The 14,747-nt window shown below is 38.0% G+C and overlaps 1 protein-coding gene across 1 annotated transcript; it reads left to right on the top strand.

Moving 5' to 3' along the window:
- Positions 1-1,706: 1,706 nt before the first annotated feature.
- LOC139740890 (BRISC and BRCA1-A complex member 2-like) lies at positions 1,707-11,003 on the top strand (the record flags this gene model as incomplete). Its single annotated transcript, XM_071651475.1, has 11 exons — positions 1,707-1,843; positions 3,283-3,359; positions 3,927-4,024; positions 4,932-5,123; positions 5,487-5,561; positions 6,586-6,686; positions 7,315-7,414; positions 8,481-8,551; positions 9,533-9,615; positions 10,138-10,291; positions 10,937-11,003. Coding segments are annotated over 11 exons (1,155 nt in total), but the record flags the coding sequence as incomplete, so codon positions are not given.
- Between the last annotated feature and the right edge of the window lie 3,744 nt (positions 11,004-14,747).

Consider the following 14,747-nt stretch of genomic DNA (forward strand, 5'->3'; position numbering starts at 1 on the left):
GGTAGATGGGTCCCAAACTGTGGAAGCATACTCAACAATTGGTCGAACCAATGTTTTGTAAGCTGTGGCTTTAACATCAGAAGATTTTATGCGAAGATTGCGTTTTAGAAATGCAAGCACGTTATTGGCTTTATTGACAGTATTGTTGATGTGTTGGGTCCACTTCAAATCAGAAGTGATGGTTACACCCAAGTACTTCACGGATTCAACAGATTCAAGAGGGGCGTTATTTAGATGATACACGTGTTGCACCTTACTTCTTTTCCTGGATATCGTCAAAACCTTACATTTATCTGTGTTCAAATCCATCATCCATTTTTTCGCCCAGTCACCAATTTTGTTTAGGTCCTCTTGAAGATTTTGCGTATGATGTTGATTGTCGATAGTCATGTAAGAAATTGCATCATCAGCAAAAAGGCGAACCTTTGACGCGAGACCATCAGGCAAGTCATTGACGTAAAATAGAAAGAGGCAAGGCCCAAGAACCGACCCCTGAGGCACTCCAGATCCTACCGCTACTGAAGAAGATTTAATACCATCCAAAACGACCCTCTGACTTCTTCCATTGAGAAAACTTTGAATCCATTTCAGATTTTTCCCCCTGATACCGTAGTAGTCCAGTTTACGTAAAAGCCGCTCATGCCCAACCTTGTCAAAAGCTTTTGAAAAATCCATGACTATAACATCCGTTTGACGTCCTGCATCCAAGTTCCTATGTAAATCGCTTGTGAAACCAAGTAATTGTTGTTCACATGACATGTTCTTACGGAAGCCACATTGCAGGGGGAAAATGATGTTATTTTCGTCCCCGTGCTTCATAATTTTGCTCGCTAAAGCGTGCTCCATTAGTTTACAGCAAATACATGTCAGTTGAATGGGGCGGTAGTTTACAGGAGTAGATCGATTACCTTTCTTGTAGACTGGTACAACATTTGCTTCACGCCAATCATTTGGTATTTCACTTAATTCATATGACAACCGGAATATATTGCAAAGAATCGGAGCCAGAATTTTTGCCAGCTGCTTCAAGACTCGTGGAGTTATACCATCCGGTCCAGGGGCCTTACATGTCTTCAAACCACAAAGCAACTTCTCTACACCCTTTGATGTAAACAAAATATCCTCCATTTCTTCAAAGTCTGAGGTTTCCGGTAGTAAGTCATTCGGTATGGGAGTTTCCTTGGTGAAAACACCTTTGAACTGTTGGTTTAATGCTTCAGCTTTTGCAATTGGATCAGTGATCGTAATACCATCACTTTTCAGTTCTCTTATTCCTGTATTATCAGTTCTGTTGTGTTTGATGAAGCCCCAAAATCTCTTCATACTCTCAAATTCTGTGGTATCTTCATCGATAGAAAAAAGAGATTCCACATAATTCCAATAAGCCCTCCTTAGCTCCTGTTGCAGTGATTTCTTGACTGCTTTCAACTCTTCCTCCAATTGAAAAGGGACTACCTCCTTGATCACACTAAAAATTTCAGTGATGCTTCATTGATCAGTGTGAATGGGGAATAGGAAGCTTGTGGTGGCACAACTTCACATCATCCCATACACCACTCGGATCGCATCATCGCACCGAATCGTATCACGTCTGCGTAAAAGCAAAGTGCAAGCGTTATATTGTGCGAGCCGCGTACTATGCACAGAATCTTTACGTCGCGTCGGCTCGTCGGCTCAGCTGTTCTTGCAGACTGACTAGTGACTAATGTGATCGGATCACCATGGGCACTGAAATTCTGAATTTTCTTGATCCTGACTTGTCATGTTACGTAGATTCACTTCTCAGAGACGGAGATATCGGTTTACTTGGGGGAAATGTCCGGGTTGTTGAACCCAAGTGTGGGTAAGTAATTTATCTCCGGGAGGCGGAGGACAGGGCAAAATAAAACTGACGGCCCCACACGTTTATATCTGTGTCATGTAACTTATTTCACTCGTTGAATTGAGCTGAGCATTCGAATAGGGCCTACACACTGTTTGGTCTGTACAACGTCTTTCTGATCGATGAATACTTGATGCATGGTGGACAAGGAATTCAAGGCATTATCCTGAAATAGTCCACCACTACATTCACTGCCATTAATTTTGTCATAGCCGCCGACGCGACTGCCATCAATCTCCATGACCATAGATACAATGTAGTTTGCATATAAATTTTACTAATAGTGAAGACGCACTCGCAGACAAAAGAGGGAACCGTTAAACGTTATCACGATTTAGCCGAATTCCACCGCATACAGGTATTATTCATTAACAACTTAAAAATTGAATTGTCTGTGAGTGCGTCTTCACTATTTTTTTCTCTGAGCTGTGTGTTAGAACCTGGAACCATCTGCCAGGACCTGTGGTCACAATTACCAACCAATTAACATTCAGAGAGGCTACTCTTCCAGTCATCCGAGTGATGCAGCCTCCTGTTGGGTCACGCATGCTCAAAGAAAAGATGCATGTTTTTTTACTAGCACTTTGCACCGTCACTTTTATTGTACATTAGTGACATTTAAAATCATCCTGTTCACCATGTCACCTCTCACTGACGCACGACACTTCTACCATCCCGGGATAGTTTCAAAGAACTGCTGAAAGGGATTACTACTTCAAGGTTCAAGGTTCAATACTGACAATAGTATCATTCATTGATCATGTGCATGTGTGGTCACTGAAGTGTATATGGACGGCTGTAGAACCCTTTTGTTTTTGGTTAAAAATGTCTTGTGAATTTACATGAAGAATCTACAACATTTCATCTACTCAGTACTCTATTAAGCGTGACACTGACGAGTCAAACAAAAGTCTCTCAACATCATCACTGCCCAAATATTTTAGGATCTAATTACATGTACTTTCATTTCATGAACTATGTATTTACATGTACTGTTTGGTTGTAGGATTAAAGTGTTTAAGTGATAACTGAGTGACTGCTGTAGTAGTTACTAGTATTCAGATGTAAGAGATGACCGACAATTCGTTTGCATTCCTTAAGGCTTAATGGTATGTTTGCTTTTATGTTGGTGGACTGTCTTTGAATCGAAGAACATATTTTTGATTTACAGGAAATATTACATTTCACGAGATGTTCTGATGCTTTTTTTTAACACACTGTAATGATATTGATAATTTCCTACATCCATGGATGAACATCATGTCCTTGCTAGTGAAGTTTGTCACAGGTAAAAAGTGAGTTAAGCTATTCCCTTAGTGTTTAACCTACAGGTTTGTAACACACTTGATGAACTGATGTATTTCATATGCAATATGTTTATACATGTATTTTCCTTACAGGAGGATCACACAAAATCCAAGACACAGCTGTGACAGATTTAAGATCACTATCCCATATGGGGGAAATGAACTCACATGTAAGTAATGTGCATTAAGTGCTACGTACTTTGTATTTTTCACAAATGGTAATGAATGCGCATAAATTATTTCAAAGCTGTTAAGGATAGGCTGATATTTCTACAACACGCTTAGACACCTGCCCGAGTATATTCGGGACTAGTCTTCAGTGGGTTAAGAATTGAATAGATGATAGTACAATATACAGTGTAGGTAGCTTTTTATGAAAGGTGTATCATTAATATGAATGTTTATGCCTTAATTCAGAGCAAAATGCCCAAAAGAAAGAATTTTGCTGTGACTAGGTTTGCCCTGAAAATGGCCTTAAAAGAGTTTGTACTATAGTTAAGTGTCCCCATTATACTAGTAACCCTTACAAAATTGTGTGTATAACAAACATTGATATTGATTATAGTAATTTAACAATGACCAAGGGTAAGTGTACAGCCCTTAAATGCATGATCTTCTGATATCCCCTTAAATTTAGACTTGCTGGAAATAAATTACTACACAATCTCAGTGTGGATTTGTGTGGACTCGGTGTGGACAAGTACCTCTGAGATAATTGTGTTCATGTTTGTTCACAGGGCAAGTAATATTTGACAGCCTTCATCCCACACATCCACCTGACTTCATCTTTGATGCCCATGACAAGATGTTTGCTCCAGATTTAGAAGAGCTTAAGGTAAAGCCGACAATCTCACCCCATTACTTTGAATGATTAGTCAATACAGGTATTGCAGAAGAGAACAAACAATAACAACATCAGCAGCAACAAAAACAAAAGAAACCCCCAATGGGATAGAAAGTGGAGAAGCAAGTAAATGAGTGTATGTGTGTGGAACAGGAAAATAAGAGACTTCACAAATTTTAGTTGTGTTGGGCAGGCCATGTAGAATGATTGCATTCACAAGTGTAACATCCTAATGAAGGAAGAGCTTTCCTAATCATTCTATCCCTGCTGATTCTGCATTTGTGTTGTGTGATGACTTTGGAAAGTAGTTCAATTTGCATTGGCAGATGATGTGTCATTTGTATACATAGTACGAGTTTGAAGAGTTCTGTTATCCCATCACTGCACCTTCAAGCAGAGATTGACCTTGTTCGATCAGTCGTATAAATGTTTAGACAGCCAACCTTATTAGTAATCATTGACACAAGATATTCTTTTCCTTACCTGTTGATCTGCCATGATAAGGATGTTGATGTGTGCCAATTTGTTTTTCTAACTTTGCAAGAAGAGTACAAGACTTTAAAATATCCCTTTAATGACCATTGCCAGGACCACAAATAAAGAGTTGCTATTCAGCTCATCTTCACACATTTTCTTCAGGAGAAAATGCAGCATTTCCTTTTCTTTGAATAAATATTACTTAATTAACCCGTTGAGGACGAGTCCCGAGTATACTCGGGCAGGTGTCTATGGGAAATGCGTGTTGTAGCAAAATCAGTCCGTCCTCAACGGGTTAAATGTGGTAAATATCTTCTATTTTTTTCAACTGAGAGTTGTCAAATATATATTGCAGCAGAGTTAGGATATTTTCATGCAATATCAATAGTATACAGTCTTTTTTTTTTTTTGTCGTTTTCAGTGTCTAGCCAGTTGGGACCATGAAGATTCCAAATCTTTGGTGTATGTGGTCCAGGAACTGATTGCCAAGTACAGACAGTACCAGGAACATCTTCTCAGCAGCAACATGAGGTTGCAGTTTGAATATGTCACCCTCGTGGAGACGAGTAACTTCACAGAGATTGAGGTTCATCACACACAGAAGGTGCCCTATGTAAGTCATATATACATGTATGTGGTGTTTCCTCTGAAATACACATAGAATTGTCTAGTAATTGTACATTCATATGTGTGATGAGGTCACTGCTAGATTAAAAAAAAGCCCACATACTTTGAATTCTGTTAAATCAAAGCTGTTTTTTTTCCTCTGAAGCCTGCTTAGGTTCAGCTTGCAAAAATAGATGTAGCATGAATTTAAACAGTGAGTTAAGAAGTTGGCTTTTGAATATTACACTTTCATCAGAACTCCAGGTTCAGTTCTCTTCTTCTTGACAGCGCTGATTTTTACTTTATTTTGATTTTGTTGTGAGAATTTGTGAAGGTGTACCAGTTCATTTGATTTTATTTGTTTTCACAGACGAGAGATACCACAGTCAATTTTCTTATCAAACTTCCCATTGACTTCAGTGATATTCCTGCCTATCTCATCAAGGTAAGTAGGTGTGGCTTTCATGCCATGATTCAGCCTCAACTTTTATTCCAGACTGTATTAATGCTCTAATGATACCGTATGATGATCTGTATCTGTAAGAATTTCTGAATATGCCCTCTAGAGGTGCTGAAGTGTAGTACTGCAAATTTGGCAGAGTAATGTGTACAGCAGATAATGTCGGGATAAATCATTATCAGAATCATCATCATTTCTGTCATCCTCGAGATAACTTCTTGAGTCAAGGGAAAGGGTATTTTACAATATGAATATTTCCTCACGTGTTCAACAGGAAATTGTATAGCCAATTATTTTTGTGTAGCAAGAGTTAATTGACTTATCTCTATTTTTAAAATTCCTAATGCAGTAAAGATCTTGTAAAAAGAAAAAAAATGATGCATGTGGTGATGGATTGTAATCATTCCTTCATAATGTCCACAGCCATTGAACTGCTGGGCAAGTAAAAACTTTTTAAAATTGGATCTTTGTAAAAATCACAAAATCTTGAACTTACTATGATAAATTTGACAAGCAACCAATGTGGATATTCCCACTGTCCTGCTGGCAAAACATTTTCACACCAAAAAGACCATGTACAGTGCAATTCTCTATCCATGTGTTTGTAGAGTTGATATTGCGTCCTTTTATAAAGAGCTGTCAGAATGTAGATTATTTATTTTGTCTTTTTCTACTCTAGAAACCATGTATTTAGTGTAGAAAGGTGATTAACAGAACTGATGCAGGAGGAAGAAACAGCTCCAAAGAGCCATTCCATGTAGTGGTCTTTTGCTTCATTTTAGAAGTGTTTCCTTTAGAGGAAGAAAACGAGAAAATACTGGGGGAAAAGTGGGAAAGAGATAAAAAGATTTGTATTATTGTGGAAATATGAACTTGTGTGTTAGGATTGGGGGACTCAACATGATTTTATCAGGATTGAAATGCCGCTCACAAAAGTGTGACATTGAAAATGATGCTGTGATTGATTGCAGTGTGTCATACACTGTATATTTCTTTCTGTATCAACCAGGACAACCCTGGGAATGATATCGCCATTCTTCTTGTCAGCTTTCAAGGCATCGATGGAAACAAGATCTTGCCTCAACTCTATCTCTCACCTAGGGTTGAAAGGTTTGCATCACTCATCAGCTATGTCATATTTTTTATGTATGCTACAATGTACTTTCTTTCTGTGGTGCACAGGGATTGTAATATCATAAAATAATAAAAGACACCTACCCACAGGGTACATGTAATAATTTAGAATTTTCCAGAGTGGTTTTGAAAAGAATACACTAAGTATCAATATATCATATTGCAACTGGGAGTGCAGATGAAATTATGGAGTGCTGAGCAACTTGTAGAAACTGCATAGCAGATTTGCTGAATAGCAAAGTGATGATTGTGAATTTGTTTTGTGATGTGTGTTAACCCGTTGAGGACGAGTCCCACGTATGCTTGGTCAAGTGTCTATGAGAAATGTGTGTTGTAGCAAAATCAGTCTGTCCTCAATGGGTTTACCAATTGCTTTCAAGAACTGAACATGCTGTGTAATAACCCTGTGAGAATTAAGACATCTTTGGGGTTATGGATTGAATGATATGAATGTAGGTCACTTGTCCCAAATGAAAGAAAGTAATCCTCATTCCTGACAATGTGATGATCAAATTTGATTGAGGCTCAATGTATGATGTGTAATCTATAAGAAAGGAAAACTTGGTAAATGTGACAGACTCTTTCTCCCTTTGATTCTCTGCAGAGCTCTAGGTGGGACGTCCAGTCTGAGGATTCCTAACTACCCAAACCGAGGTCGTCTGACTGATTATGTAACACATGTCCAAGAATTGCTGCAGAATCTTGTGAGTCTGCTCAAAATGAACTTAGAAAAGTGAAGGTGATATAGCTAAGAACAGAACTACCCGAACGACATAAACATTCCTTATAACAATTGAGGGCTAGTTAGCTGAAAAGAAGACAGTTGTCTATGTGAAGGCAATGATACAAAGATGTAAAATCATTGCAAATTTTGGCAAATTGGGCAAATAGATTATGAAAAATTGGTATGATTTGAATGTTGGTAAATCATGTATGTAGTGTTTTGTTTGTGCCTCAGATGAGCTCTGTTTGTCACATCACAACATCATTTGCTTACTCTTACACTATGAATTGAGTTTATTCGAATATTATTGAAATGATGGCCTTCTGCTCTTAGCTTCAGTGCAAGAAAATGGAGTTGTTTTTCCGGACCATATAGCCAGTGATTCCGCAGGAAAAAACAAACAAACTTATTTTGAAGTGAGTGACCATCTTCATTTAGAGGAGATAAAGAGTCTTCGACAAGTGATGTAATAGATGGTAGAAGGCTTAACATTGCACCACGTGTTCTTTCTTGGGTACATATGAAAATGGCAAGAACATAGCAAGCATCAGGAGTGGGTAGGCCCTTTTCAGGGCCACATACATACCCAAGAAAGAATAAGTGGTGCTCTGTTCAGCCTTCTACCCCTCAACATTTTACCACCATGAAATTCTTCAAAGTAGTGTAATGTGATGTCCTCCATAGGGTGTCACATTAGATGACTCACTGACAATCATAAAACTGTAGCCTTCTTGAGATCAATAATGTCTACTTTTGCTCAAGGCTTCACTAGTTGCAGGCTTTCCTTCATCACCTAGAATTGGAAGTAACTGTACTTCCGTGGTAGCTTTGAAGTACTTTGTCATGAAAATTCTGTGCTCAAGAAAGTACAATGTTTAACTTCAAAGGAAGAAAAGTTTTTTAAAGAAAATATTGATGTCAAAGGGGACCTTTTTGCAAACTTAAGTGAGTTCTTCTGTTATGCAGTATGTTTGATAGTGAACACATCTTTGTGTCCCTGGTATTTTTGAGCTAATGAATTTTATATATTTTTTTGCTCATTGAAGGTTGAACAGGTGGTCAAAGGCTACCAGAAGAGGAAAGAATTCATTGCTGCCTTGATCAGTCATTATGGCAGGTAAGCCAGATAATGTTTTTTTTTTTTTTTTTTTTTGTATCTGTGCTTTGTTCTGTTTGCTTCATAATGACCTCAATAATTTGAAATATAAAATTAGTGTTTCGGACACAAAAGCTATAGATGTTTAACTTTTTATAGACGTAAGATATACATATACAGGTTGGAGAAAATTTTTTTTTAAACACCAAGCACAGAATTTTGCTGCTTCCCTCAGACCCTTGCTGGAGATGATTTCACTCTACTGAGTGTGTTGTGAACAATATCTGCACAAATTCAGTGTCTCAAAAGCAATTCAGTATCAGTTGTGAAATGTAGGCTTCATATGTAATTGCCCTATGGCAATAGCTCAGATAAGATCACCCAAACAAAGTTTGTGTGGGCATGAGTGTGTGGAGTGGGGGGGGGGGGGGGGGGGGGGGGGAGAACCTTTGCCAATGCTTGGCCTTCTTTGTGAAATGAATGTACCGTAAAACATGATATATTCGCGGCACGAATTTTTCGCGAATTGGAGCCAACGGCCTTTTTGCGGCATGAAATTTTCGCAAACTGCTACTGGCATTCAATGCATATAGTGTAGACAAGAACTTTCGCGCGCATTTTAATTTCGCGAATCTTGCCGGCTCGCGAAATTCGCGAAATTAAAATGCACGCAAAAATTCCTCGTTTTACAGTATGTTCCCTTCAGAAATTAGAAATATATGTTTTACTGAAGTATTAAAAAATATTCTTAAAAAGTTGTGTTAATTTGGCATGTAATCACTCTCTTCCCCTTGAAGTCACATCCTTTCACGTTGCACTTCATTTATAGTTTTGCATGTTATTCCATCTTTTGCACTGGTTGAGCCTCAAACATTTGATATCAAGTGGATTTGCTTACTGGGAATGAAAACTAAGATGAAACAGTGTGTCACCAGGAATGAAAGTCTGTACTTCTCTTGATTTGTTTCTATCATAGATTGCATGTTGTTTGTGTTGTTTCAGTTCCGTAATTGAATATGACTCGGAAGGGTTCAGCAAAGCATCGTTCCTGTTTGAACTCCAGGAATTCTACTTCATCCTACATAGTGAGTATAAATAAAAGAATTACTTGTAATACATTCAGCATTTCATGCATCCAAAATTTTTGGTGTATTCTTCCTTCACAAAAAACCAATCCTTTTGTAAGAACATTAGTAAATGAGCATGGAAGTTTTAGTTAACATAATATTTCATTGTCCTGAGACCCTGGGATAACATAACTTTTATTTCAATAATGAACAGTACTTGCTCTCTGGTTTTCTGCGAAGAGATTTTAATGAATTGATTGTACAGACAACTTTTGCCAGAAACATTTGTGTCAAGTTGTTCGAGGTGAATGTGAAAGTAGATGTTAACTTGTTTCTGGGATTCAGATAACTCTTCTGTAAAAAGAGGGAAAAATTATAGTGTAGATTGAGAGTATTGTCTCTCTGATGCAGAAAGATCTTGTTTCATCTTTTCATTCCATGACAGAAGTTAGCATACCAAGATACCAGCCTCATCTGTAAGATTAAATGCCTCATGTGATTTTTTTTTTCTGCCCCTTTGAAACAATTTTCCTCTTGCAGTTCATATACCAAGCTTCTTCCCACGTGAGCAGCCCGAGTTTGTGTTCCAGTCGGTCTACCACACCACGTCTTCAGGGCAGCCATATCAGACGAGTGTGTGTAATTATCCCTACAGCCCAAGGTGGAGTGGAAATGAGATGGCAGAGAGGGCGAGGTAATAATAACAATACATACAACGACATCAGTAAAACAATGATAATACATGTGAGAAGAATAAAAGCTCTGCTCTTCAGAACACCCAGCCAGTACTGTTACCCCAGCATTACTAGATGCCCTCTTTATAGAGGGGTTAACCTGTTGAGGACGAGTCCCGAGTATACTCGCGCAAGTGTCTGTGGGAAATGCGTGTTGTAGCAAAATCAGTCCGTCCTCTACGGGTTAATAGGGATGTAGGAGGTAAAACAATATGTCAAAAGTATGATGCACATAGTTGGATTTGAAATTGTGATCATCTGTTAATATCTTCTTTATTATATTTCCGCTTTGCCTCAATACTCCACCTCACAGTGTGCATGGACATTCCTCTCATGATAAGTTTGCCTCTTTCCTCTCTGTACACCATCAACATTCTCTCAGATTTTTTTTTTTTTTTGTAACTCCCATAGGATAACTGGTCTTCAGGTGTCACTTTGAATACTTTTAGAGTTTATAAGAGCAAAACTTAGCATTTGATATATCACATGTGAAATGGGTGCAAACCATTTCGAGGAATGAGATAGTGTAAGAACCACTAGATATTACAAACTGAGAAGGCATAGAAGCACAACCAGGATGCTTACTTGATTCTTACTTTATGCAGAGTGTTCATGGAGCAGTATGTCCAGGACTTCAAGAGACTCTCAGTGACCAATGGGAGGTTTTCCTGAAGCCTGAGGCAGCACCAAACATCCATGAAGGCTGAACCAGAACCATCCCAGTGGGTCTGCACCGTGTTAGTCTCAGCTGGAGATTGCAGTAAAGGAGCCTAGTGATGCTAGAGAGTTCAAGTATCCATGGATACCAAGGGAGTTGGGTGTGGTTTGTGGGATACCAGCAAAGATGGGTGTGTCCAGTGAGATCTGGTATCAATGCATGCTGAGGGATGGAGCTGGAAAAGGCAAGGATGCTTGTCCTGAAAGAGGTCTCTTGTGGCACAACAATGGAATTACACCAACCCAGCTGGTACTTGTAAGATTTTATGAACTTTGTACTCAAAGAATCGGTAATAATAACTGAACTGTCTTTTGTCTGATCCGATGATAGATTCTCTATGTGTCAGTCATGCTCTCTGTTCATGAAAATGTAACATAAGTTATATAATGAATATAATATGTAGATAAATTAATTTCCAAAGAGTACCCTCTTTAAATAATAATACTGTAATATTATGTCAAATGTACTCATGTGTTTTTGTTCATCAAGTTATTTGACAATTAGGTACAAAAACATTACTACATTAAAATCTCAATTAAATACCATAGCTACCATATAAAGAAAACAAACAAGCAAAACTGTAATTTCTGTCGGAGATTTTTTTTTTCAGATATGTTTTAGTTATATTGTCATTAGATATGAGATGTCAAGGTAATGTCACAAAGACACAATCTTGTGTTGCTCATTTATTTACCAACACCTTTCTTTGGTGCATGATCGAAAATGTTATTGTTCATATGACTATGTGAAATGCTGATGTTCTGCATTCTATGCATATGTTTTAGGTGTGTATGAATATTTTGATACTTTTTTTTTTAAATGACAAGTACTAAAAGATATGAAATAATGAAACCAGGTATTATGATGTTGATGTATGCAAAAAAAAAAAAGTGATGTAACACATGTACAGATAGGTATTTAAATGCCTACAGATGCAAACACAGCATGAAAGTTCATTAATGTGTCTGTAATTTGGTATGTAAAGCAATGCTCTACTAGTCGTAGATATCAAATACAGGCTTTGTCCTGACATATGTCAAATGTTGAAATGTTTAAGGCAATCCTGTTAATACACTGTCTGTGAATTTCATTGGAGTCATGAAGTAAGACTTTTGGAGAGTCTAAAATCAGAGGAGTATAAGTCTGATTGAATCACAGAACAGAGCATTCTACATAGGTATCATAGTGATGTGGGTACAACCCAAGACAGGTGTAATTGTATTTGTGTGAAAATTGAGTAAATAGATTATATACTGATAGGCATACACTCATGGAACTGAAAGACAGGTAGTAGCTCAGTAAATGATGCAGTTTTGACCTTATGACATGAAATGATAATCCTTGTCATTGGCTGACAACCAGAAGACATTATTGCTATTAGGGGGTATTGAGTTGTTGGTATCTTATTGTAGAGCTTAATTTCCTCTACATTATTGTGACAACTTTAAATTATTTCTATTTTTAGCAACATGATAAAAATCAAAACCACAAGGGCACTACTTTACCTGATATTTGGAACAATGTTTATAAATCCATGCACTCTTGATTATATAGTAAAGTAAACTCTTTATTTTATGAAAATTGATTTTCTTAATTTTATTTGTGCTCGAATCTTAGAATGTGTTATATACCTCATATATAGATTCCTCTCATCTGATTGGTTAAAAGTGGAGTCATGAAAATATCTGTGCCCCATTTTTGATCAAAATGACGTCATGATTTACTGTGCCCGGGGCATAGAATCAACTGTGCCCTGTAAATAGGTTTGGAGACAGTCGCAACCCCGTACACATAGATCACTCATATGTACGCACCAATGATACGACCGCCGCGCTGTCGATCAGCGTTGATTACGAATGCTGTAAAAGAGACTAGAATCTATATTTTCGGTATCTATATTTCGGAATCTATATTTTCGGTAAATAAAACGAATAATGACAGCTTGATATTTGGGGCACAGTTAAAATTACGTAGGCCCTCGATGATGTGAAAACCATAACTATGCTGAGGGCATAGTTATGGTTTTCACATCACCTTGGGCCCATAATTTTAACTGTGCCCCTCATAGCAGTCATTATTTGTATAATAGTGCCCTTCTGGTTGTCAGCTGATGATGTTATGTAGGGAAGATAGAGTGGAGATAAAAAAGGTACATGTATTATGAAGCAGCAATTTTGAATTTGCACCAAGGCAGATGCATTTTCATGAAAAGAGCAATATCACGAAGAGTTTGAACATTTCTACAGGGGGAGTACGGGTGTTGCTGGCCTTTAAGCGTAAGATTAGAGGTCAATATCTCCAAACGTGTATACCTCTACCCTTGAACATGATGGTGTATCTACAAAAGATAATTTTTCTTTCGCCATCCCACACAAAGACTTCAGTTTGAAGTCCTTGCCTCTGCTTGTTTCTGAAGAGTCAATTGACAATCTTTACATGTAATGTTTGTGAAAAGCTATGGAGGAGAACTAAGAGGCAGAGTTGAGATGAACGATGCTGAATTGTCTTTAATAGAGACAGTAGCACAAAGTAGGAATAAAGTGCAATATTTATGTGGATTGGGATATCTCACTACTGTATAAGCTGTTATTTTCACGAGGGTTTATTTTTCGCAAATTTTGCGAATTACAGTATGATCGCGAATTTAACAACGCGCGAAAATGTCACCATGCCCTGAGGGAAATAATGCATTAACGTTAGCGTCGGCATCAATCCACGAAAACAACATCTCACGAAAAAGTCTATGACCTCCTCATTCGTGAAAATATCTGTATGCAAAAATAACAGTTTATACAGTATATCTTAGGCTTACTTATTCTGTAAACTTGAGGGTTGTTGTGGTTGTTTTTGCTCCTTGCATTTCAAGTTTTTGGGGAAGTGTTTGACCAAATAAGTACAGATGTATACAATGTTCAAGTTATGATGAAGAAGACTGTGTGTTGCTTCCTCCCACCCCCCCCCCCAAGAATTTGTGAAATCACCTTTTTCATACATCTGCATTTAAAAGTGATGCATCATCTGTGTATGGTCGATGAAGAGCAGTGTAAACTGCTGATGTACAAATATAATACTGTCCATTCTTTTAGTGGCTTGCACATAGTAAAAAGTAAATGCCTGTGGCACTGGAAAAGTTTGTCTTAACACATATGTTTGCTAATGATTGTGTTCCTTTTAGAGGTTGTTTTGTGTTCTGAAACCATCTAGGTATTAACTGTACCTCTTTAGAATGTTGATCAAAGTGGAGTTGTAATAGGAAATGAACACTCAAAAAATGGTAAGAAATCTATCACTGTGAATTTATACATGTACATTTTGTGCTTGACAAAGCTTACCATTTTCATGTGCACAAGCAAAAGAAAACAGAGAGGGAGAGAGAGAGACAGACGGACAGACAGACAGACACATACACTCACACATGCACAGGCACGCACACACACACACACACACACACACACACACACACACACACACACATACACACACACACATGACAGCATCTTTCCCAAATGTTACAAGTGGAGGTGTGACTTTTACCTGCTGTATCTGAATGCATGTTGTGTATTGAGGCACAAATTCTGTCACGTCGAGTCTATGAACACCAAACTTGCCAAGAATGATCCAGGCTCCCTGGTGTGCCCTGTCAGCCAGTCAGTGTGTGGGAGAGGAGGCCTGTCGTGTGTGTTGATGTACACAGCCGT

The sequence above is a fragment of the Diadema antillarum genome, unplaced genomic scaffold, assembly GCF_040938485.1.
Source record: "Diadema antillarum isolate AM-2024a unplaced genomic scaffold, OU_Dant_1.0 seq00000889_RagTag, whole genome shotgun sequence".
NCBI classification, from domain to species: domain Eukaryota; kingdom Metazoa; phylum Echinodermata; class Echinoidea; order Diadematoida; family Diadematidae; genus Diadema; species Diadema antillarum.